At 35.9% G+C, this 26,911-nt stretch overlaps 1 protein-coding gene and 1 long non-coding RNA gene across 3 annotated transcripts in view; one reads left to right on the plus strand and one right to left on the minus strand.

Moving 5' to 3' along the window:
- The window catches only part of DCHS2 (dachsous cadherin-related 2), a 244,291-nt gene extending 235,470 nt beyond the window's left edge, over positions 1-8,821 (plus strand). Inside the window, exons 18-20 of the mRNA XM_040471942.1 lie at positions 1,894-2,180; positions 3,083-3,215; positions 5,385-8,821. Of these exons, the coding sequence (XP_040327876.1) occupies positions 1,894-2,180; positions 3,083-3,215; positions 5,385-8,002 (3,038 nt within the window). The 3' untranslated portion in view covers positions 8,003-8,821. The remainder of the gene's footprint in view (positions 1-1,893; positions 2,181-3,082; positions 3,216-5,384) is intronic.
- LOC121028342 (uncharacterized) overlaps positions 6,282-26,911 on the minus strand; it is a 401,683-nt gene continuing 381,053 nt past the window's right edge. For both annotated transcript variants that reach the window (XR_005789189.1, XR_005789190.1), the window contains exon 5: positions 6,282-6,925. This is a non-coding gene — a long non-coding RNA (uncharacterized LOC121028342). The remainder of the gene's footprint in view (positions 6,926-26,911) is intronic.

Below are 26,911 nucleotides of genomic sequence, written 5' to 3' on the forward strand. Positions count from 1 at the left end.
TTCTGTCTTCATTTTACAGAGCAGAAAATGGATGGTCAAAAGTTCAAATATCAAATGTCAGAGAAGGTGAATGTCAAAGCTGGGATTTGCATTTAAGTCATCAGGAGGCCAATTCCCAAGGCTCAAAGTGTCATTCCACACAGCTTCTTTTTTGTGTGCCGATAGTTCTCAAAAATGAAATCTCCTCTATGGAGAAGCCTACTTAGCCGACTGTGATGATCCCCTGAGAAGGAGTGATGTCCTTAGATAATTTTGTCAGTCTTTGCAGTATATTTATGGCAAGTAGTAAGTGAAGGGGTACTCACCACGCAAAGCCATTGCTTCCCTCTAGTGTAAACTAAACTTAAGCATTTACAGAAAGACTTTACCCACATTCATGGTGGAGGGAGAAACTATGAAGTTTTACATGATGTGCTAATTAATCTTAATTGTTTGGGTCTCTGGGTTATATGACTCCATAGTCTGCAGTCCCAAATTTGTCCATGGTCAAGGGCTGTACTGGTAAATCCAACCCAACTCTTTTATCATTGAAATTGCAAGAAGTGCTCACCCCTCTCTTGTCACTGTCCTTTTACTCTTAATATCCAACTCACTCCTAAGATGTTTCAAACCTTTTAGTATGCTCACTTTCCAGACAAATTACCACGCACAGAGGGATCTGTTTGTAGATGTGTAGAGATACCTAAAAATACTCTAAAGTGTTCTACAAATAAAAAGTTTTCCAGTTCTGCCTCTCGTCCATTTGATATATTTTCATTTGCTTTTACCGAAGGTCCTATTCTTAAGCACATGCATTAGCATCAAAATGCAGCAATGTACCCATTGTAAATACATCACGAGAACAGATGGCATAAATCAAAATGTACTGAATCGGGTAAGGGATGGTTGATGCACAACCAGAATGTTCAAGCCTGAAATATGAAAATTACAATGAGCCTCATAGACAGGAGAACTGTTCTGAGTATGTGGCCCTCTTCTTTCTACCCGCACCATACTTGTAAGCTTAAAAATGAGGTCCCTTGGAGCACATGGGTGGCTCAGTCAGTTGAGCGTCTGACTTTGGTCAGGTCATGATCTCGCAGTTAGTGAGTTTACTGCTGTCAGCACAGAGCCCGCTTCAGATCCTCTGAACCCCTCTCTCTCTGTGCCTCCCCCACTTGTGCTTTCCCAAAAGTAAGTAAATATTTTTAAAAATGAGGTCCCTTTTGTGACAGTTTAGACTAAAGAACATATAGTGTGTTGGGCACTTAGCATGCCATCTCTTTTGTGATTTTTGTTTTGGTGAATAATATTAGAGATTTGCTTTTATCACTAGCACAATGTATACTTTGTCTTTTAACAGTCTGGATAATTTGGGGAGTCAGATTTTAAGAGAAGGAAGCAGTGTATGTGCCACCCCAAAAGAAATCATTTTACAAAATAAGTACAAGGAACTATATTTCTAAGTTTAATATACAAATATTTTCACTTAAATCTTGCTTACTTTTCAAAACTGTATGCTTTGTATTAATGTTTTGAGTAATAACCTTCTTCCCACCCATATCCCCTATGTTTATATGATTTTAATACAGAAACTATGTATACAAATAAGTGGCTGAGAATGTTTCTTGGTCCTGGAATTGTGTTGCACGCATACGACAAAAAATGCAATATAAGAATCGAATATGCTCTACCTCCTCAATTCCCTACTCAGTGGTAAATTTTCACTTTATTGGGCTCATAAATTCTTCAGAGTTTTTGTTTGGCTCATAATGAGCTTTGTATGAGAAATCATGCCAAGAAACAGCAACTCATGTTGGACTTAAAGTTAAAATGTTTGGATTGAACTATTAAAGAAAAGTATTTCAAAGGATGCATTTTAATGGAGGCTGACATTGGTCATGACTATTTCAGATTCTTTGCCTGGTGTGATTGTGACTCAGATATCCGTTCATGATGTGGATTTGAATCCAGCTTTCATCTTCAATTTCGCCAAAGAGAGTAATCCTGGAACCAAGTTTGCCATTGATCGGAACACTGGAGCGGTGATGCTAGTGAAAACATTGGATTTTGAAGAAGCTACTGAATATGAGCTGCTCATCCAAATTTCTGATACTGTGCATCACACAGAGGGAACACTCATGGTCCGTGTGTTGGATGTCAACGATAATCCACCAGTATTTTCTCAAGATTCTTACCAGGTAAAGAGCTCAAAGATATGCTGAAACCACAGCCAGACTGGAAAGAATGGGGAATAATGTAAGCCTACCATTGTTGATAAACGGATTTAGGCAGAGGGTATTCATGGTGTTTAGAGCCTTACTTGACGCTGAGGGTTTTATATTCAATATCATGGAGGCTATGGTAAGTACATATGGAATTAAGTAGCTCATTCAATTCAGTTTCTTATGTATGTATATTGCCATTGTTTTCATTTGTAGAGATTGAAGTCCAGTTGGCCATAACAATCAGAACTGACCTAATATTTGTAAAGCTACCAGACAATAAGGTGGTTTAGATTCTCAGCAGTTAACTTGGGAAAACCCTTTCTTTCCTAGAGATAGTTTTAGAATATATTGATGAACATTTTGCAGAGATAAGTCATGAACAAAACTGTAAAGTGGAAATTTGATTTGCTGTAGAGCTCAGTGTATGTTTATAGAAGTAAGGACAATAATAGCATTCAGCTAAATACTTGGAAATGGGCGTCAGGACTTCTGAATGTAGCAAATGCACGGTTGAAGCATAAACACAGAAAGGAAACTAACCTAAGTAATGATTTTCTGTGAAGGCTTGCTAAATTATACAATGTACATAATGTAATACTATAATAGTGAATTTGCTAACTATCCTCTACCATGCAGAAATAATTTAGATGGAATTTTTGTCATAATAAAGCTCAAAAGTAAATGAAAACTTTTTTTCATTTTGTTTTTCTGAATTCTAGGTCTACAAAATAATGTTCTTAATATGTCAACTTTATAAATTAATGTGTGTATTTTCCATAAGCTAAATGAATACAGTGATTTTTACTTTCTGGCCTTGTTCCTGAAAATATCTCTGCCTGGAAGCACACGGCTCATTTCTGTCTTTTTTCCTTCAGGCCACTGTTCCCGAATCGGTGCCTGTAGGGTACTCGGTGCTGACTGTGGGAGCCACAGACGTAGAAAGCAATGAGAACATTTCTTACAGGATCCTTTCTTCGTCGAAGGAATTTTCAATTGATCCAATGAATGGTGAGTTATTCATAGTGGCTTTAGTGTTCGTAGGTTCGAGTTACAGGGTGGAAGGCTGCAGTAATCTTTTCCAAATGCTCCTAAAACGCTTCCACCTCACCCCCCCCCGCCCCCAGTATTATAGATGCCACCCTTCTTACTTCTCTGCACATCAAATGCTGTGGTAGCAAACCCTGGTGTTATTTCTCTTCTCCAACATCTCAATGGCTGGAAAGCAAAAGGAATTGATTACATGCTGGCAAATGTGCAGGATTTCAGAGACCCCAATGTAGTAAACACCCAGTTGATCAGTCCAAGTAAGGACAGTTTGGGTAATTATCCCAGGCCTCAACAAGCAACAGAGTGCAGTCGAAGGGATTCATTTAGTACTGAGGACTTCGTGTTACAAGAGTGTGGAAGCTTTTTTTCCAAGCCAAGTACAAAAAGTTCAGTAATAGCATAATACATTCAATAAGGACAAAAAATTGAAAAAGGGAAATGATTTGCGCATCTCTACTGAGAAAAATTATTGTGGTACTTTTTCTGGTTTATTTGATGCCTTCCAAGGCTCTTTGTCTTTTTATCAGAGAGCAAGTCACTTGTGGTCATGAAATGCACTGAGGCAAGTGATTTCAGATTAGAACAGTTAAGAATTGTATAGAGGAAACATAGCAATGAGTAGAAATTAAAAACTAAATTTGATGTGATATTATCATTAGGAAAACAAGGTCCCTAGCAGAGCACACTCCAAAAAAGAACAGGTCCTGGGACATGTCACACTATGTGTTCCCCATCTCTACCCACCATTGCATTATTTCACAAGTGAGAGCTGATTTAAAAACTAACCTCAGGGGGTACCTGGGTGACTCAGTCGGTTAAGTGTCCAACTTCAGCTCAGGTCACGATCTCACAGTTTGTGAGTTCGAGCCCCACGTCGGGCTCTGTGCTGACAGCTCAGAGCCTGGAGCCTGCTTCAGAGTCTGTGTCTCCCTGTCTCTCTGCCCCTCCCCCCACTCATGCTCTGTGTCTCTCTGTCTCTCAAAGATGAATAAGCACTAAAAACATTTTTTTAATAATAAAAAATTAACCTGAGGATGACAGATGGTAACTAGACTTATTGTGGGGATCACTTTGCACTATATACAGGTATAGAATCCTTAGTTTTACATCTGCAGATAACATGCTGTCATATGGTAACTATATCTCAATAAACAATTAACCTCAGGATTGCCCTAAAGAAGAATTTAATCACCAAAGACCAGTATGCGGCCCATGGAGGGTTGCAACAAGTCGGTCATGTTGCCATGCAGGCTGTGGGTGAATGCTGCTGTATGGATGTAAACATGTCAGATATTTGGCTCTAAGATCTTTTCTTCTCTCTCTTTTTTGGGGGACGCACAGTGCTCAGGTGACTTCAGCTGCTGTCCTGGTCACAGCCCGTCACAGTGTATAAGGTGGTCCCTCTTGAGCACTCCATCCTGGCAACATTCGTCCTTGACATGTGTTATCAATACTTTGCAATTACGATATTGATTAGATTAGGAGGTTTTTAAAACATTAAATGTTATCTGATCAAGTTAGTTCATGGTGGGACCCTAACTACATATTTCTATATTAAAAACAACAAAAATTGTTAAATATATTTCATCAATAAGAGGAAAAGCCACTTACCGAATTAACAAAAAAGGTTTAGGAAAGACACCTTTATAATTAAGCAATAGTTGAAAATCTGCATTATCATATATATTACCTTCATTTGACTAGACTGAACGTCACCCAGTATTTCCAGAATAAATAGCTTTATTCTAGAATATCTCTATACATGTGTCTATGGGTAGTAGAATGGAGTATATGCTTTTCAAATAAGAATACATTTTCTTAAGAAACAGTAATGGAACAGTTTATTTTACAAAAATAAAATTAAGAGACATTTGTAGCAAAGTCATCTTCAAACAGCACATATATTTAATAGAGTGACTGCCAGGAGTATTACTTCTGGATCTCAAGTGTTACAAAAGTCTAAATACAATAATTTAAAATTTCTCTTTGGAGTTACTCTTGGTTGCAACTTAAATAACAAACTTAGCAAATAAAAACAACACATTAGTAAATATTTGATAAATATTTGCTGACCAGTGGATCATGAAAATTTAATTTCACAGCATTGAAATGCTATGTCTTGTTTTTCAGGCACAATATTTACTAGCAATCCTGTATTACCTCTGGATAAAATATCAACAATTCAGTTTCTCGTTGAAGCCAGTGATGGTGGCATTCCTGACCTGAGCGCTCTTACCTTAGTAGAAATAGAAATACAAGATACGAACAATTATGCCCCTGAGTTTGCAGTAGAATATTATAATCTTAGCTTGAGTGAAGATGCTCAAATTGGAGGCACGCTTCTCACATTTTCAACCATGGACCGTGACTGGACCCGTGAAAACACATACGTTGATTATTCGATCATCAGTGGTAATTCACAGAATAATTTCCATGTAGAAACTAGTTTCATTCATTCAGAAGATCCTTCTAAGCAAGCTGGTTACCTGGTGTTGCTTCGTAGCCTGGACAGAGAAGTAGCTGCCAGTCATAACCTTGTCATTGTGGCATCTGACCATGGCTGCCCTCCATTGAGCTCTACAGCCATTGTATCAATAGAAGTACTTGATGTCAATGATAATCCACCTAAATTCAGCAGTCTGAAATATCATGCCCATGTCAAGGAAAGTACCCCTCTAGGGAGTCACATCACTGTGGTCTCTGCAAACGACCGTGATGTGGGTCCACATGCAGAAATCATCTACCACATCATTTCTGGAAATGAGAGGGGGCATTTTCACTTGGAAGAAAAAACTGGAGTTCTTTATTTGATTAAACCTCTGGATTATGAAGAAACGACAAAATTCACCTTAACTATTCAAGCTTCAGATGAAGAAAGGAAGCATTTTTCTTTTGCGGTTGTGTTTATCAATGTCCTGGATGATAATGACCATGCACCTCAGTTTATGTTCTCAAACTTAAATTGTGTTGTTCCTGAAAATGTCCCTGTTTTCTCCACTGTATGTTCCGTAAACGCTTTGGATTTTGATGCAGGTCCTTATGGAGAATTGACCTATTCTATTTTATCGCCCTGTTCCACCACTCACGGGATGCCTCGTGATCATCATCCCTTCCTCATTGACCCTTTAACAGGGGATATTCACACTAAGCAAGTCCTTGACTATGAAAATGACAATAAATACTGCCTCACAGTTCAGGCAAAAGACAAAGGGGACTCAGCAGCCTCTTTAATGGTTTGGGTGGATATTGAAGGGATAGATGAGTTTGAACCCATTTTTACTCAAGATCAATATTTTTTCAACCTTCCAGAAAAGAATAAAATAAGACAGTTGGTTGGCAAAGTGGAAGCATCAGATGCAGATGCTGGTATTGATGGAGTTATTCTTTACTCTTTGGAAACTCCATCTCCTTTCTTTTTAGTAAATAAAACTAATGGAAATATTTATTTGACTAGAGCACTTCCCCTGATAAGAAGTCAAGTCCGTGAACAAGACACCATTGAAATGAAAATAATCGCTCATAGCCCCAAACCGGACTCCAAGTTTACATTTTGTGCTGTTTTTGTGAATGTGTCTTCTTTCTCAGAAGGACAACACTCAGCAATATCAGGTAGCAGCTTTTCCATCAGCGTCACAGTCTCCTTTTTGGTGTTTCTGATACTCATCTTCATACTAATTGTATTGATTTTAAGACATAAACAAAAAGACACAACAAACAATTATGAAGAAAAGAAAACATCATCATCCTCAGATATCAATTTGAGACTGACCACAGATGGCAGCATGCTCAAGCCCTTCCAAAAAGCTAATGAGTGCCGTAATGAGGTGGTGCCTGTGGACTCCATGCCTGAGTGGTTGAGTTTAATAAGTATCATGGAGAAAGACATTGTGAATCTGTACAGGCACTCAAACTCCAGCGGCCACTGTTCTGTGGAAGGAGAAAGTGCAGAAGATAAGGAAATCCAGAGGATAAATGAGCATCCTTACAGAAAGGACTCTGGCTCAGCTCTGAGTGATCGGGAATCCAGGGTCCCAGACTCCGGAATCCCGAGGGACTCAGATCAGCTCTCCTGCTTGTCTGGAGAAACTGATGTGGTGGTCACTGCTGAAACAGCAGAAACCAGCCATACATTTGAGGAAGATAAAGAAGGCTGTGGTACAACCTATGCTCAAAATAATGTGTTACCCCAGACACTAAAGAAGAGAGAGATAAAAGAGAACATCCTGGCTGATGTCAGGAGAGAGTTCGTCTTTATTTCAGATGATCAGGAAGCAAGGTGTGCAGCGCTTTCCACCCAGAGAACCTCTGATCATGATGTGAGAGGCAGCTACCACTGGGATAATCTCCTCAGTTGGGAACCCAAGTTCCAACCTCTTGCCTCAGTATTTAACGATATTGCAAAACTAAAGGATGAACATTTACATACACCGGGCATTCCAAAAGAGAAATCTTTAGTGATTCCACCACCTTTGATAACAGCAGTAGCCCAGCCTGGGATTAAAGCAGTTCCACCAAGAATGCCAGCCAGAACCCCAGGTCAAGTGCTCCAGAAATACCCACACTCCCCCCTTCCCTACCATCTCAGTTCTCTGCCGGAAGCCTCGACCCCTAGCTTTTCACCATCTCTTTTCCTGCTGACCACACAGACCCCGGCCAGGACCCCACTGTTTTCAGATGGGGAATCATTAGGAACACATCTAAGTGGTACGTGCCGTGAACTTAAAGCAGAAGATGAAGTTCAAATATAACATGATTGTGATGCCCAACACCCGCTCACCAATGGTCATGAATGGTTGAACAAGACATTCTTAGGCTAGCTTCTTAAGATTGGCTACAACGTAGTGAGGGATTTCAGAACCTCCTCATTTAAATTTCTTGAATTTCATTCAGCCTTAATGAGAAGTTACCCCCTCTTTTAACCTTTATGTTTTGCTCTCAGGACTCAAGTTTGTATATATAACTCGTGTATATTCTGTCATTAGTTTTCTCTATGATCAGATCTCCAAAGGACACAATGAATTTGACTGCCAAAATGCTTATATGAAAATATATGGAAATAAGTATAGTGCAGTCTGGTCACATTACTGCTGGTTATACTGCTATATCTAAAACAAATTAGTAAAGACTGAATAAGGAATGAGTATAGAACATAAAAATAATGGAAAGGAGAAACTGGGGAGGATAAACTTCGATTTTAAAATGAAGTGATTTTCTGTAGATCCGATATGTTTAGAGATGTATTTCTCTACTTTCCCCATATGCTACACGTACAGAGTTTTGCCATAATTTGAATTTTAATGTGGTGTCTTTTGGAAATCTAATGAGAAGTTAAGAATGAAATTTGTCATAACTGTACCAAATAAGAAAACTATTCCTGATTAAGTGAACCAGAATGCATGTTCTTGATAGAGGGCCAGGATTGATAAAAGCAATAAGTATATGGTTGACTGCCACCTAAGATATATTTCCTTAGCCTTCTTTATAAATACAATGAGTTTTTTTTTCAATGCTCTGTCTTATAACATGGTACAGGTATACGCATTAAATTCTGAAGATTAATATTTGTAGAAATTCCTTCATTTTATTTTCTTTGAGATACAATAACTTTTGGTGTGAAATAATTTATCCATTCAGAGTCACTTTTAGAAGTTTGCATAGATAAAATTATGTTATTAGCTAATAACAAATTTCATAGAGTAATTTAGCAATATATTTTTAAATGAAGATTTTTTTATATAAATATTTCTACTATAAAAGTTAAGAATGGATGTCAGAAGTCTCTCTTCCATTTGTTCATATTCATGTTTAGCTTTAACTGTCATTAGAGCAGTTTGGAAACATGGTGAAAATAATTCTGTTTTGTACAGCTACTGTTTCAGATATATAGTGGTGTTATGTGGTGCTTACATGTAATGTTCTATCCTTCTCTCTGGTGAGCCCGAGAATCCTTCAAGATTCTTATCCCTTCCAGGAAAGCAGAGTGCATGCTGCTGCTGATGGTCCAGAAGTCATCCATGGTAGGCAACACAACCAGGCGTTGGGATAAGAGTTTAGGATCCCAATGTCAAGCCTAGAAGGCATCTGATATGGTTTTCTGTTTGTTTGTTTTTTAATTTTTTAATGTTTATTTATTTTCAAGAGAGAAAGAGAGCGAGTAGGGAGGGGCAGAGATAGAGGGAGACAGAATCCGAAGCAGGCTCCAGGCTCTGAGCTGTCAGCACAGAGCCTGATGTGGGGCTTGAACTCATGAACTACAAGATCATGACCTGAGCCTAAGTTGGATGCTTAACCAGCTGAGCCAACCAGGTGCCCCTGCTATGGTTTTCTTAATAGTTAATATGAGCTTCTGCTGTAGAAATATTTCCTTTATTTTTTTCAATAGGCCTCATCTGTAAAATTCCATGAGCTACTTCTCTTAGCTGGAAAACATTGCAGGATGCCATGTTTGATACCTGGTTTTGTAGGTAAATAATTCTAAGACTTCCTATGCTGATTTTATTAGTTACATATCTTCTGACTCTTAGATCAGGAACAAGTGTATAAAATGATATCATAAATTATATAAAACATAAAGGTTTTTGGACGAGCCTAGAATCCTAGGGAAAGTCATTTAGTCATGGAACAATTAAAGGATGGATGCATGTTTCTTTTTTTCATGGCATACAGGGAAGAAGATTTCATGGTTTTCCTAAAAAACATGAATCATTTCAGTGTTCCAATATTTATTCTCTCCTTGGCTTCCTTCAAAAGATTACTTTGAGCCTACAAAAGAAAACCTACACTGATTTTTTTTCCTAATTATATATGGAAGTGTTGTTTTGTAACAGATTTATTTCTAGGAACCAAAAACATTTTGTTGTTTTTAATTAAACAGGTTCTTTATTTACTTCTGTTTAAAAAGAGTCATCCATCGAATTCTTCCCTGAGTTACTGGCCTATGATTTATTGCCCATTCCGGACATAATTCTGCATTTTTCTAGACATTTAATAAAAACAGAAGACATGAAGTATTTAGAGCTATTCCTTACCAATATCTAGTGGATTTTTAATTGACGACTTCATTATACCGTATCCAATGCCACACGGCCACCAAACCACTGCTGCTAGTAGAGTTAAACTGAAAATGTGAACACACTGGCTGAGTGTTTGCAATAAATCATACATCAGCCCTTTCAACTAGAGTGCTTTTTTCCTAAGTAAACAATATAATTTGTATAGTTTTCCTTCAAGTTTAATATTAACTTGCCTCATATGTTCTGTGTTACTTTGCTGATCTACACACCAGCTTTAGCACTCTGGAGGGGGTACAGAACTTGTTAGTGGAAAATCATATTAAGCCCCAAATTCATAAGCTATAAAATAAAAGACAGTTGTCTCTTGTGGAATTTTGGCTGCCTGAAATTCTGGACTTTCTTGTTGGCAGCCTTAAAAATACTGGTGTAAATCAGTACCAAATGGATATCAAAATTCCATGTCCTAGTAGTAATCATTGAATTGGCCTCCAAAACAGATTCCTGGGCAAAGAAAGGGAAAAAAAATGCCTGTATCTTTAGGGATTTTGTCATTTGACTGTTCTCGAAGAATATTAAAACGTCCTATAAACTACTGGCTGCGTTCGTGCACGCATACCTGGTCTGTGTGTCGCTGTCCAGTTGAGACAGGGGTGTGCTTCTCACCCTCAGTTTCAGAACGCTACTTGCTGTGTTTTCCAGAATGATAGGGATGAAAATTAATTATTAATTTTAAAGGTTTTTCCAATGTTTATTTTTGAGAGAGAGAGAACACGGGCAAGCAGGAGAGGGGCAGAGGAGAGAGGGAGACACAGAGTCCAAAGCAGGCTCCAGGTTCCGAGCTGTCAGCAGAGAGCCTGACGTGGGGCTTGAACCACGAACTGTGGGATCATGACCTGAGCCGAAGTTGGATGCTCAACCAATTAAGCTACCCAGGTGCCCTAAAAATTAATTATTAATTTTAAAACTATTTCCATCCAAATATATGTTTTGTTATTTTTGTTTTGCCATTTTACACATACCTTAACATTAAGTAAAAAATAAAAAACACAATCAAAAGGATCTAAGATGATGATGTACTTCAAAGCAGTCAGGTGTATGGAGTGAATATGGTTAGTGGATTTTCACATGATATTATGGATAAACTCATTGGGTTTATCTTCACAGCATGTTTTGGTTGAGCTCCAAAGTACATAGCGCCATCTGTTTGGTCACAGCTGAAGAGAGGATGGAAGATCTTTCTGTCCAAGAGGAATACCAACGTCAGTGAAGCTATAGCTTTGCTTGTGACCAAAACTAGGCATCCAACATAAGTCACTAGAGGTAGGTTACACCCATTATAGGGATGGAAGGAGAGTAGGAAGGAAGGCCAAAAGAGGAAATAGAAGACTAAATCTGGGGTGTGTCCAGGTGGCTCAGGTCATGATCTCATGGTTCGTGGGACAGAGCCCTGTTGTCAGGCTCTGTGCTGAGAGTGTGGAGCCTGCTTGGGATCCTCAGTCTTCCTCTCTGGCCCTCCCCCGAGCATGGGTGCATGAGTGTGTGCGCACTCTCTCTAAATAAGTTTTAGGGGCGCCTGGGTGGCTCGGTCGGTTAAGCGTCTGACTTCGGCTCAGGTCATGATCTCACGGTCTGTGAGTTAGAGCCCCGCGTCGGGCTCTGTGCTGACCGCTCAGAGCCTGGAGCCTGTTTCAGAGTCTGTGTCTCCCTCTCTCTCTCTGCCCCTCCCCAGTTCACACTCTATCTCTCTCTGTCTCAAAAATAAATAAATGTTAAAAAAAATTTAAAAATAAATAAATAAATTTTAAAAGTAAATATAAAAAGGAATAGTTTTAGGGCACAGGTAGAGAAATGAAAGAAGGCAAAAGGGAAGGACTTGTAAAAACTATTTTTAAGTGTAAAGATTTTGCTAAGTCACTTGTCCATTGTAGGTTCATCTTGTTGAGGAATCTTTTCTTTCTTTCTTCCTTTCTTTCTTTTAAGGAATCTCTTTTGTCCTTCTTTCTTTCTGTTTCTTTCAAGTATCTCCCTTCATTGTCTGAAAATTTAGGTTTATCAGGCTGTGAACCTAAAGCTAGGTAACAATGACCTAGAATACATTGTACCATGAAAGGCAAATTTGTTGTGGTGTTGTTTTTGTTGTTGTTGTTGTTGTTTGGAGGTATATTTCTTGTGTGTGAATTATAGAATAAAAAAATTGGGAATTATTACCTTACTTCTCACTCCACGTAACTGGCATTTAGAGTGAGACAATTTTAAGTGGGTGACTTTACACATTTATCAAGTAGTGGATAGTTTAAAAAACAGTTGGGGCAGACTATAGGATTTTAGTACCTGGTCCTTTTTTCAGGAAGCTCATCTGTTTTAAAAATGAGTGCTTGCCTGATAGTTGTGATTTATATTAAAATATCACATTTTATAGAAATTTTTAAACCACAGTATAACATACAGGCATGGTTGATAGTTCTCAAACACTATGGATTTTATTTGAATTCTGGCAGTATAAATTATTTTGATTTCACATAGATCAAATGTGGAATTTGATTATGGCAGTCTTAAAATGATCCAGCCCAAAGTGGCTAGAGTATCAAACTATACCTTTCTCTTATAAACTCAGCACTTGGCTATTTGATGACAATTTAGCACTTCCTACTGTTTTGGTCTACATAATTTTCCTCATTTCACCCAATATATTTGCTAAACCAAAACTGTGAAGTGAGTAATAGAAAGGGAGAAAGCATACCAAATAAGTAACAGATGCAAAAGTGCATCTCTTGAATGAGAAAACATTATTTTGGTTAGAAAGCTAAATACATGGATTTCGTTGTTAGATAGTAAGCCCTCAGGGCAAAGGCCTGGTCTCCACTTGTATTATGAAATACAGATGTTTCTTAGAATGAATGAATACATATGTGAATGAGCACAGGGGGTGCTATAATGTGAGGGTGTGATACATGGGCCTCCTTGAACCCATTAGGTGTGAATTCTAACACAGTTCTGTGATTTAGCCAATCACAAGGCAGAAAGAAAGTTCAAGATCTTGTCAAAATATTATAGAATATTTAGATAAAATCAAATAAGAATTTTTTTCTGTAATCTGGTTTATTTTCTCTTTCTTTCTCCCTTCCTCATATTCATATATTTCTTGTGAGTTTTAGACATAATAGAAACAAGTTATTGATGATGTTCAAAAACATATTGTTTGAGGCAACAATTTTATGTGATCAAGCACATTGGTTTAATTTAATTTCAGATCCTGCAATAAACATGGCTGCCCTATGGCTAACAGAATAAAGTTCTATCAATATGAAAAGAGAATACAGTTCTGTAGATATGCCTAGAATGTTTAAAATCAAAATTTATTAACATTTAAAGTAAAAACAATATGAAGAATTTATGAAGGCTGTTCTATATGTGCATATACCTAGTATGTGCAAAAAGTGATATTTTAAACAAGTATAGATTATTAATAAGTGTATAGTAGGGAGGAGGTAAATATGGAGTTATTTATCCTCATACCATAAACAAAAAATCATAGTTATATTAATGAGTAAAAGTTAAAATTAAATCATAAGAACTGGAAGAAAAGCAGAATATAAAGGTGACAAAAACCTTTTTTAAATATAAAGGCAAAGGTAAGCGTATTAAATTTGAACTTATGACACTAGAAAGCGCTGTAATAAGAAATGATAATTGAGAAATACTTCATAAATTTAATCAAATATTTACTACTTAGTGCCTCTTGTGGGCAAGGCATGGATCTGGGCTCTAGGAACTTAGGAGTCAACAGACTAGAAAAAGCCAGTACGTTTACGGTGCTTATGTTTTCCTGAGGGAGAAAACAACAAAAATATGCTTTCAAGTAATGTTAAGTGTTATGATATAAAGAAAACTAAAGACAGATATAAGGAAAAGCAAAGATTGACAAGGTGGTAGGGGAATACAGCAATACTGTTTTAATTATATGATGCTATTTGAGTTGAGTGAAGTGAATGAGCCATGTAAAGGGGAAAGCAGTGAAGGTACGTGCATCAGCAAATACAGAAGCCCTAGTCAGAGCCACGTGGAGTGTTTGGGAAAGTATAAAGCCAGCGTGGCCTAGAACTAGTGGGAGGAAAAACAGTAGGAAGTGAGATCCTGGAGGAAACTAGAGTTTACACCCTATAGGACCTTGTAGACTGTGATGAAAAGCTTCAGAGTTCGTTCCAAGGGTTACGAGAAGTCACTGGTGACATTATCTGATTTATATTTTAAAAAGAGTGGCTACTTTGTGGAGGATAAACAAAGGGGTGGGGAGGAAGTTAGTGCAATAACAGTATCCCAGTTACCTGGTTATTTCAGTAATCTCAGCTGGTGATGATTATAGCTCAGTGAGGTTGTTATATGAAGGTGAACAGAGTCAAGATATATATTGAAAGTAGTGTTGCTAGTTCTTGATAATGAATTGAACACAAGGTTTGGAGAAAGTTAGACATGAGTGTAGAGTTTAAGAAAATTTAGGGCTATAGAGAAAATTTTTGGAATCATTGGATTATAGATAGTAAAGTCATGGGATTGGGAGAGATAACTGAGGAGTAAGTGGAAATACAGAAAAGATCCCAGGACTGATTCCTGAAGCACTGACCAAGAAGTCAAAAAAAGATAGAAAATAAGGATATGCAGTATCCCAAACGCAAAGTAGAGAAAGTGGTTTAGATTGTAGTTGGGGCAACATCAGTGTAGATTTTTAAATCTTCCCAAATCACTGTACCGAACAGAGAATATAGAACAGTAAAAGTAAAAACTCATGTACGGCATCTTCAACAAAAAGTGAAATCTTTCTGGGGCGCCTGGGTGGCTCAGTCGGTTAAGCATTCAACTTCAGCTCATGGTCATAATTTCACAGCTTGAGTTCGAACCCCACGTTGGGCTCCGTGCTGACAGCTCAGAGCCTGGAGCCTGCATGGGCTTGTGTGTCCTCCTCCCTCTCTGCCCCTCCCCTGTTTGTGCTCTGTCTCTCGCTCTCAAAAATCAGTAAACATTAAAAAAATGTTTTACGGTGAAATCTTTCTTACAAATTCTAGAATATGGGCAGGTAAGTAAAAGCACCAACTTTTGGCAGTAACAGAGGGGAGAATGGAGGAATCTCTCATTTTCTTTAAGCCTGAGAACAAAGAATCAGCAAAAGTACTTACCTACTCAAGGGAAGTTCTATTCTTGGAGAAGAAATGTAGCAGGCAGGTCTGAGATTAATTATGAAAGAAGGGCTGCAGAGCACCCATTTTACTGCAGATAAGTGTAGAAAGACTAAAGTGTATATTATGTTGGTGTGTTTAAGTTCCCAGAGCTTCTGGAAATATCCAACCAAAACTGCCTTCTAGAGGAATAGAATCTCACACTAAATAAAGTCTACCAAAAGTAGAACTTAAATTTATATGATTAGTAATGGGAGAGAAGTCCTAGATACAAAGCAGGAAAGGGGACTAGAGAAAGTAGAAGGTACAATGAGGTCCTACTTATAAATGCTTGGCAGAAATAAGAGAAGAGGGGGCCCTAGAGCCATGAATCTAGGAAAACAATTCTGTTCTGCCACCACTCATATGTGGTAACTTCCTAAAATAGAAAGCCCCATCTCAGTAAAGCATGAGCAACAGAAAATAATTGCAATATATTATGAGCAAAAAGTCAAATTCTCTGAATGATGTGCCGATATACAATGAAGACACATTAGAAAATACAGCACAAAAGGCCAAAGAAAATTATGACTTAATATTTCAAAACTGGCTAAAGGAAATTAAGAAAACAATAAAACTATAAAGTTTGTATAATTAATCAGAAAAGTTCAGAGACATAAAGGCTAGCTAAGAAGAGGACATTAAAAGAAAAATAGCTCAATGAACAATTAAAAATAAAAGAAAAAAGTCAGAAGACTAAACTGGAAAGAACAAAAAGTTAATAGACATTAATGAAACAATAGTGAAATAAAAAATGGAAAGAAAAAATGAAAAAAAATCAAATGGATTTGAAAAAATGATAAAGAAAGTTTTAGACATGATAGATTTAGCAGAACAGAAAAAATGATTTAACACACGTCTAAACATAATTCCTAAAGGAGAAAACTAAAGAAATGAAACAGAACAAATATAAAAAATGTAATTCAATAAAGCTTTCCAGACAAAAAACAAAATTTGAATCTACATATTAAAAAAGAATACCATATAAAAATCAATGGAAAGCAGTTAACACCAAGATATATTTAAAAAGTCTATTGAGCTTTAAAGAAAAAGAGTATATCCTTTGGACTTCCAGATAAAAATTCAAGTTACTTACCGGGAAAGAATGTTAAGATTGGCTTACTTTTCAACAGCAGTATTTTAAGCCAGAAAACTGTAGGGTACTATTTTTAAGATACTTGAAGATAATGTAAGCCAAATATTTGTATCTACCTAAACTTATCTTTAAGTATATATGTCATAAATGAGGTTATGGCTATGAAAGACCTCAAGTTGACTCCTAAAGAATCAACTAGGGGATGAATTCAGACAACTGAGAAATACTGGGGAAGGTTTCCCATAAGGACATTAAGTATATTGAACTGTAGAATTGATGGTGGATGTAGTGTTAGAATAGCATTTAGTTAATATATGCCCTCACAATATAAATAAATTACAACTACAAAAAAATAGAGATAGAAAAAAAGAGTATCTGGAAATAGAATACTTCCTAATTGCCTTATAGACACAAAATAGGAGTAAACAGCATCAAAATTAGGAAGAAGTGCAATTAAAAAGAAGAAAAGAACAGAAATTAATGACTTAGAGAAACAAAAAAATCCACAGAGCTTATTAATAAACAAATTGGTTCTTTAAAAGTTAAATCAGTTACATAAATCTGAGAAAATACAAAACAATAAAATAGTATATAAAATAAAATAATATGCAAAATAAGAAATAGTAAAGGGGGCATAATGATAGATGTCTAAATCAAAAGACATTTCTCTGCACAGCTCAATACAAATTCAATTGAAACTCTAAAAGAAAAAGATAATTTTCTAGGAAAATATAGCTTACCAAAATTAACCCTAGTAAACAGAGAGATTCTAAACAGAATATATTCAAAGGATGAAATAAAGATGCAAAGAATCTTTCCACACATAGTTCTATAATGAAATTTTACCAAACCTTTAGAGTATACAAATGCTATTTAAACTATTCCAAGCATGGAAAAGCAAGAAAAATAATGAATATAAAGTTGATAACAAAACCTGAGAAATACTGCACAAAGCAGAAAACTACAGCCTATTCCCACTAATAAACAAGTATGTAAATTATAAAACATTAGCCAAAAGTTAACAACGCATTAAAAAATAATACATCATAGGGGTGCCTGGGTGTCTCAGGTGAGTGTCTGACTTCAGCTCAGGTCATGATCTTATGGTTCCTGTGTTCAAGCCCCATGTCAGGCTTGCTGCTGTCAACATGGGGCCCGCTCTGGATCCTCTGTTCCCCTTTGTCTCTGCTCCTCCCACTCTCTTTCTCTCAAAAATAAACATGTTTTAAAACAATAATACATCGTAATGTGGAAAATTTATTTCTGAAAGACAAAGATAATTAAATTTTAAGAAATTTTTATGTTTCTAATTGCTTTCTTGTTTAACTGTACAGACTAATTTCTACAATATTAGATTATGGTGGTGATATGAGGCCTCTTGGCTTTTTCCTGGCTTCTACAGTAAAGAATAAATACCATTCATCAAATTAATAGAGCTATAAAGAAAAAATAATATGAAAATTTTCTTTAATGGCAAAACACACAAAATATAACACCCATTTATGTAAACAGCACTCAGTAGGCATTAATGGATACATCCTTATAATGGATACTTCCTTGAAATTATAAAATGGTATGTAACCCAAAAGCCAGTATCTTCCCCAATGGAGATACTTTAGACCTTTTGCTGCAAAATCCAGGAACAAGACAATATGCCTGATATCTCCACCAAAATTTAATATTGCAGAAATTAGTCTGGACAACTAAACAAAACAGAAACATAAGAATTTGAAAGAACAAGGTTAAAAGTATTTTACTTGTATATGCTATATTGTTATTTCTGAAAAGCTCAGAATAATTGATGTAAAACTAATGAAGCAATTCGGTAAATTTGGAAGCTATAACTGTAATATGCAAAAAGCAAATCAATATTCTTCACATATATGAACAATAATCAATTAGGAGATGAATGGAAAAGAAAATTTCATTTACACCAGAAAAAAATCTAAAACCTTTACAATACCTAATACCCATACGAGGCAAGTTATAATATCTTCTGAAGGACACAGAGGAGACTTAACTAGATGTTTTTAGATAGACTCAATGCTAGAAAGATGTCAATTATTCCTAAGTAAATTTATAAATTTAACCTGATCCTAATACAAATACCAAATTTTTCTGGAATTAAGTAACTTCATTGTACAGTATCTTGAAGAATAAACAAGAACGCAAAGAAGAATAGAAAACACTGAAAAAAATATGAGCTGTGTATGTGTGTGTGCACACGTGTGTGTGCAAGAATGCACACATCAACCCTAGCAGATATAAAATTATATCACAAAGTTGTCTATAATTAAAATGGGGATAGCTTGGTGCAGAACTAGATAGACTACTAGAACAGAATAGAAAATCCAAAATGAATCCAAGTGCATGCAAAGTCTTCCTGTAATGATGGCTTAGCTGGTTATATAGCAACTGTCCTGCTGAGAATAAATCAAAAGCTGAGTAATAATAATAAGGAAAAAAAAACAGTTTTGTGTTTCATGTGTGTAAGAAGCATCAAAGAACTGCTAAGGTAGTGAAGAGAAACCATGAGTTAGGAGAGAATAGAAACACAGAGAGGTATACCTGATATACTGTGTCTCAGACCCCCATAGGGCTGAGTGGAAAATGTCAACTACAGGGTTTGAGGACTAAAAAGAGCTCCTGACAATTTTATGGGGACAAAAATTGTAGTTAAAGGTGTATCATGGAAGACAGGCTCTGGTAAATACACCAGCCTATTATAAAATGGAACTCCCAGAAGCTACCCCAGCAGTAAGAGTAAACCAGAAAACACAAGCCTTCATGAAGCCTGTAGCCAAGATTTGAATAAAATCAATTCCATATTTGGATATGGTGATCTGTCCCTACTCTAACTGCTTGTCAAAAGTAATATTTAGTTCTCTATAGAGAATAAAATTATTCTGAACATTTGTGATTATTCATAATAATATCTATGTTGAATCCAAAATGGCTAGGTGTACTGAGGAAAAGGCCATATGACCAAAGCTAAAAGAAAAAATATAATAGAAACAGACACACAGGAGATTCATATTATTCACATTTTCCTATTTGGGCTTTAACTGTTCAGGAAATTAGACGCTGAATGGATAACTTCAGGGAAGAACTGAACTATAAAAAGATTATAAAGTAGAAAACATAAAAATCACTATTTTTAAACTATAAAAAAAGGAAAAGTAAATTGCAAAGTATGAAATACCACTGCCTCTTCACACCTTCTAGGGTGGCTATAATAGAAAATACAGATAATAATAAGTGTTGCTGAGGATGTGGAAAATTAGAATTCTTATATACTACTGATGGGGATATAAAAAAGGGCAGTCTACGAAAAACAGTCCAAGAGTTCCTCAAAAAGTTAAATATTATATGAAGTTATTACCATAATGAGCTAGCAATCCCATTCCTAGGTATATACCTAAGAGAAATGAAAGTTATGTTCATACAAAAACTTGTCTATGAATGTTCATAGCAACATTATTCATAATAGCCCAAATGTAGAAATAACCCGTGTCAATTAACTGATAAAAATATAAACATAAGGTATAGCCACACAATGGGATATTATTTAGCAATTAAAAGGAACTAAGTACTGGCACATGCTATAGCACAGATGAATTTGAAAACATTATGCTAAGTGAAAGGATTAAGTCACAGAAGACATATTGTATGATTCTGTTCATATGAAATATCCAGAATAGGCAAATATATACAGACAGAAAGCAAATTAACAGGGCCTAGAACTAAGAGTATTTGGAAAAGATGGGGAGTGCTTTCTAATGGATATGGTATTTCTTTTTGGAGTCATAAACATGTCCTAAACTCAGTTGTGGTTAATAGTTATACAAATCTGTGAATGTACTAAAACCATTGAATTGTACATTTTAAATAGGTAGAGTGTAATCAATAAGGATATATAAAATAATTAAATACAATAATTGTCAATTGTTAAAAATTACTAAAACTGTAATAATCAAAATAAAGAATTCAGCAAATATGTTTAAGAGATTAGACACAGATGAAGAGAGGATTAGTAAATTAGAAGATAAATAAAAGAAAATACACAAACTAAAACCTAGAGAAATTTTTGGAAAATATTGAAGAGAGAATAAGACATGTATGGAACATGGTTTAAAGGTCTAATATGTGTGTAATTGGAATCCCAAAAGGAGAATGGAGAGAATAGGCCAGCAGCAATATTTAAAAAGATAGTGGCTGAGAATCTTCCCAAACTGGCATTAAATCACCAGAGTGTGCTACAAACCCCAAACATGATAAAAAAATAAGAAAAACTATAGCCAGACACATCACAGTAAATTTTCTATCAAGCAAAAGGAAAAATATTAAAAATATTCAAAGAGAAATGACACATTATCTTGAAAGAACTAAGAGAATATGAAAATATAACATGATAATGGCAGCACATCAGATTAGTGAAGAAAGGGAAGAATTTTTCCATAAGTGAAGTTTGGATAACTGGAGAGCCATATAAGAAAAAAAAAAAAAAAAAGATCAAGTTAATCTATTCTTCATATTACACACCTGGGTAAGCTACACAAATAAATACAAGAAAGAAATCTGAGTATATACTTTTATAAACTGAAAATGGAAAAATCACCAAGAGTCAAAATATGGAAGCAATAAGGGAAATAAGTGATAAATTTGACTAAACATTTTTCATGGCAAAAAAAAAAAAATCTCTAAGCCAATCACATGCTCAGGAGGCTGGATTCTCTGGCCCCCATATTCAACCTTGTGGTAAGAGAGGTAAGGTCAGGCCAGTTCCTGAAATGACCCAGTGTCTATCACCATAACACCATGAATTAGATGGTGTTTCACATTACATGTTCACTTATAAAACTACTTTGTAAATATACTTTTTTTGGTTAAACCATGAATTGACCAGTTTTAAGTGGTATTTCACAGGGTAGGGTTTGCCTGTGTGCTAAGCAGAAGGTGAAAAAGTTATAATGCTAATAACTGAATCTTTATTTGGTCTTTAAAACTGGATTTTTATTCTTCATTTTTAATTACCTATTTCCTTTTCTGTCATTGCTAATCTGTAATGTTTTTATTCAGATAATGTAGCAGAAATAATTTGCCTATTGTTAGAATATTAAAGTAGTTCTCAACAATGAGACAAAACTCATTTATAAAGAAAAAACTCATTTATTTTATAAAGTTTTACTTTTTCTAATTTAATTTATTTAAGAATATATTTTCTATTTCCTATCTAAATACTCTGGGAAATCCCTATATTACATGCTAATTACCAAAAGCATAGGTGCTTAATTTTATGAAATGGACAAATTGAAAGTAATGAAAATAAAAGGCTTCAGATTATTGTCAGATTACATGTCACATAAAAGGGAAATATATTAACCTTTGTGAACTTAAATAAATAATGGCTAAATTTTATTGAGTGTTCCTTATGTGCTAAACATTTTGCTAAATGTTTTATGTGTACTCTATTTTGTTCAATCTTCAAAATAACCCTTTAGGGTAGATGCTAATGTGGTCCCTTTTTACCAGTAAGGAAGCAATAGCTTAAAGAGTTAGTAATTGGTAGAGCTTGGACTCTAACTCACTGGTGTTACTAGATGCTCTTCTCTTAACTCCTTTGCTACATTGCCTCATACTTTAAAGTTTCTTAAGAACGTCTAAGTTATTTTTTTAATCATGAACTTCAACTTGGCCCCGTCCTTTATTATCTGCAGATCATGTTCTACAAATGACAAATAAGCCATATGGCAACTGGACAGGTAGTTTTTCCTGTATTGGGATCTGTAGGTAATTCATAATTTAGGAACTATTTTACAGACACATTATAAGTATAATTTTTCTGATTCTCACCTTTTCTTACATACAAAGAAAATTATCTAAAAAATAAAACTAGTTAAATTTCTGGACAAAATGGCTGTAAACATTTGCACATTGTTTCAGTTCCACTGCAAATAGCAAAAGAGATTAAATGTTTTAAGCAAAAATAAAAGTAAAAATGACATAGGTTCAAAAACAATATAATCATCTCCATGACCATGGACCACCTAGTAAAGTTGAACATACTTCATCCTACAGGTTCGTTAATTCCATTTCCAGGTATGTATGCTAGAGAAAAATCTCCCAAGATACTGAACCAGAGTAGAACATAAATTCAACAGAATGTGCATGGCTGAATTTTGGGCTTGCTCTGCTCCAGGAAGTAGGCATTGCTAGACATGGACATTCAGGAAAGTGCCAAAAAGGGTCTATGTGAATTGAGAATCATTATTAGGCTAAGTGCCTAATGCCAGGGGCTGAGTAGGGCTGCTGAGCTCCCTCACCGCATAAAAGGGTGGACAAAGATAGGTTGCTAATCACCTGGGATTTGGGCTGCTAGTAAGCTGAGGAACTTGAGAACCTAAAGGTAAGTACCCAATCTCATGAATAAGAACGAAACCAATCTGCCCACGACTCAGTGATTATTTCCTTTTACAACATCCCACTATTAGTGACAGTAGTACTACTACTTTGAAAGCCATTAGATCTGATTCTGGAATTAGCATTCCCATTAATGTCAAGAATAATAGAGAGATTTCCTACCTTACTATTTTAAAGTGTACTTGCAGTTGTATATAATGCAATAGGATTAGAGAAAGGAAATAAGAGGTATACATTTGGAAAGAAAGAGACAAAACGGTCTTGATCTATAGACAATACCACTCCCCCAACAGGAGTTCTATGCATAAATTATTAAAACCAATAGGAATTCAGCAGGTTTATAAATAATCAGCATCAAATATCATTAACATCTTTATATGCCATCAGTAATTGACTATGCAATAGAAGAAAAGCTCATTCATAATAATGAGGACTATATGATACCCAAGAATAAATCTCACAACATCTTGAAGACATTTTTAAAAATTTTAACAATATTATTGCAGGAAATAAAAGACCTAATTAAGCGAAGGCATGAATGGAAGGGGAGACTCAATCATTTGAAAACTGTAATTCTCTATGAATTTATCTACAAACTGAATGCAATTCAGTCAAAAGGCCAATATGCATTTTTATACATTGGACAGTGTTATTTAAAAATTCATACAGAAGATAAAGATCCAAGAATAATGGATAATATTGAACAAAAAGAAAGGATGGGGAGGAAGGAGTCACTTTTCTTACCAGATGTAAAGAGATAGAATAGAATAGAGAGGCCTAGAAATAAAAATATGTATGAAAATCTCATATGAAGATGGCTTACTAAATTAGGAAAGGTTGGATGATTTAATAAGTGGTGCTTAATAAGTTATTTGTGTAAAAATGAAATTGAATCTCTCCATCTTACAAAATTAAAGTGAAAAAACTTTTAAACTTTGAAAAGAAAATATAGGAGAATATGACTTTAGGGAAGATTTCATTAAACAAGATACAAAACACACAAACACAAAAGAAAAAACTTATGAATATAATTACTTCAAAATTAGGAATGAGTATTGAAAAAAAGACACCATATGATGAAAGTGATGAAAGAATCCATAATCCAGAAGAAGGCATCTACACATATATATTATGGAAAAAGGCTTAATACCCATAACTTATAACATCAATAAGAAAGTGATAGCTCAATAGAAAAAGAACAAGGAAAGGAAGCTCATATGGTCAATGAGATGCCCTATTACATACCTATCAGATTGGCAAAAGTATAAAAATCTGACAGTACGAAATGTTGGCAAGACTATAGAGAATCAGGAACTTTCACATGATGTTTGTGGGAATTTTACAGTTTTATGTATCAATATATACATATATATACACACACAAACATATATGTATATATTTATAGTTGTTATAGCCATTGTGGAGAGTAGTTTGGCAATATATAGTAAAGCAGGAGATAGTCTCTCTGACAACCTAGTTAATTCCATTTCTATGTATACTCTAGACACAATCTCTCTTATGCATATGAGACACATAATAATGCTTATTGCAGGACTATTTCTAAAAGCAAAAATTGGAAACAATATAATTGCCCTTCAATAGGAGTATTGACAAATATCTGTGGTATATTCATAATGCTATTCACCAGTTAAACTGAGTGAGCTAGAGGTATTTGTTTCCATACAAATAAGTCTCTAAAATATTACACTGCAGAGTAACAAATACCTTATGACATGCTTACATGAAATTTAAAACATGAAAAACAAGACTATATAAATTCTCTGTCAATGTATACATATGTAGTATATGTGTAGTATACTTAGTATAAATACATGCTTAGGAAAATAAACAAATTCGCAATGATGTTTACCATTAGAAGACAGGGGCATTGGGTATTCCAATGTGTTTGTAATATTTTACTACTTTGAAAAGTCTGAAGCAGATCTGGCTAAATATTAAACTTTCAGTAGACAGCTGGGTTGTTAGTGAGATATTTTAGTTAAAAATGCATAGTACCGATTATAAATATCAACATCACATAAAAGGACTTTACGTGAAAAGCATGACTTTAAGTTCACACTTCTAACTTGGAAAAACAGATTTTTCTTCTAAAGGACAGTGCTTTCTCCATGCAAACTGCAGCAGTGAATCCAAGCATTCAAGTGCTGTGGAAAATTTTTTGGGCAGTATGCTTTAATCAGCGTCTTCTGCCGATGATTTTTCTTTTCTTTCACATTACAAAGAATGCCAGTAGAGTGAGTGCAGTCATGTCGCTGTACTACATTAGTAGGGGTGAACCACAGAACCTGAGAACTGCCGGGGCAGGGTGGGGGGGTTAAATACACATTTTAATTTCGAGCAAAGAGTCCCTTGTTTCTGTGATGAATGTGATGTGGCATTTTCTGATTGGCAAGTGACCCATAGAAAGCACCCAGGGAATAATCATGTCACAGTCCAACTTCATAATGAAGTGTAGTTTTGTTTGTGGCCTTAATTGCATTTGTTGGAAGCTCAGTCCTTGATTTCCTAATCATGTCTGTGTTTTCACTTGCCCTATGCAAAAAAAAAAAAAAACATGAATAAGGGGAGGTATGTCTCCAAAGCAGTACAAATCTGGGAGATTTGTTTGGTACAGTAACAGTAGAATGTCTATCTTGTTATTTAACTGCTATAGCCCTCCCAGGAAATAGCTGAGCCTTCTTACCATGTGGGCATTTTATTTTTTATTTTTTAGATGTTTATTTATTTTGAAAAAGAGAAAGAGCGAGAGCTCTGAAGGGGCAGAGAGAGAGAGAGAGAAATTCCCAAGCAGGCTCCGCACCATCAGCACAGAGCCCCATGCGGGGCTCCAACTCACAAACTGTGAGATCATGACCTGAGTTGAAATCAAGAGTTTGTCACTTAACTGACTGAGCCACTCAGGTGCCCCTGTCATGTGGGCATTTTAACCATAACTGAGAATGTGCCCTGTAAGCTAACTGCTGCTCACCTGATACTTCTCCCTAAACTGTGTCACTTCAACTGATAAATGGGTTGGTTTAAGGGTCTAGCTCCTTGGTCCAGCTTTATGTACACAGATGCTTCACCCAACCACTCACTCGCCCTCCAGAATAACAGAAGGAAGTTTATTTTGCACCTCAATCAATTTGACAATAAATTTCATATTAAAAAAAAGAAGTAAAAAACTAATACATAAGAATAAAAAAAATTAAAAAAGAATAACAGAAGGAAGTTTAAAAATACGAGAATGTATATGAAATGCTTTGTATGCTATAAACTGTTTTACAACGGTAGTAAAACCATCCTGGATGTAGGGAAGAGTCACATTCATGGAACTCCATGTCCCTTCCTTTAAAGGAAAAGGGATGCTTGGTGGCTACGGGCTCTTTGGAACATGAGGTTTCCTTCAAGGAGAGGTGGGTGGAAAGAAAGGGTATGGTGTTCACTCTCACCAAGCAAGCCCCAATTTTCTCACGAGGATGAACTATCACAAGCCCACAATCAGTGTCTGGCAAGCAGCAGGTTCCCAGTGTACCCGTGCTGATTCCAAAAGCATTATGCCACGCTAACGAATATAGTGGGATGGGTAGAGGAAGAGCCCATCCTCAGTTAAGCATGGCAGACTGCGTGCAGAGACAATGTGGCTCCACCTGCAAACTGATCTGCGTCCACTTTCACAAGCACTTCTGCTGGGGGACGTCCTCCCCACCCCTACACCTCACCACCTCCACATCATTCTTTTAAAAGCTCTTGTCTAAGAATTAAGCAGATTGTTTTGAGAAGAAAAAAATGAAAACAAATGATAAACAGCAGAACATTCCGCAATCCTAGGAAGATAGTGCATCTAGAGGAAAATAGGTAATGCTGGTTAAGCGTTAAGTTGCCTGGGGCGGAGGAGGGACGGAGTCTAAGAAAGAC

Source organism: Herpailurus yagouaroundi, unplaced genomic scaffold, assembly GCF_014898765.1.
Source record: "Herpailurus yagouaroundi ecotype Mexico unplaced genomic scaffold, PumYag 28, whole genome shotgun sequence".
NCBI lineage: Eukaryota > Metazoa > Chordata > Mammalia > Carnivora > Felidae > Herpailurus > Herpailurus yagouaroundi.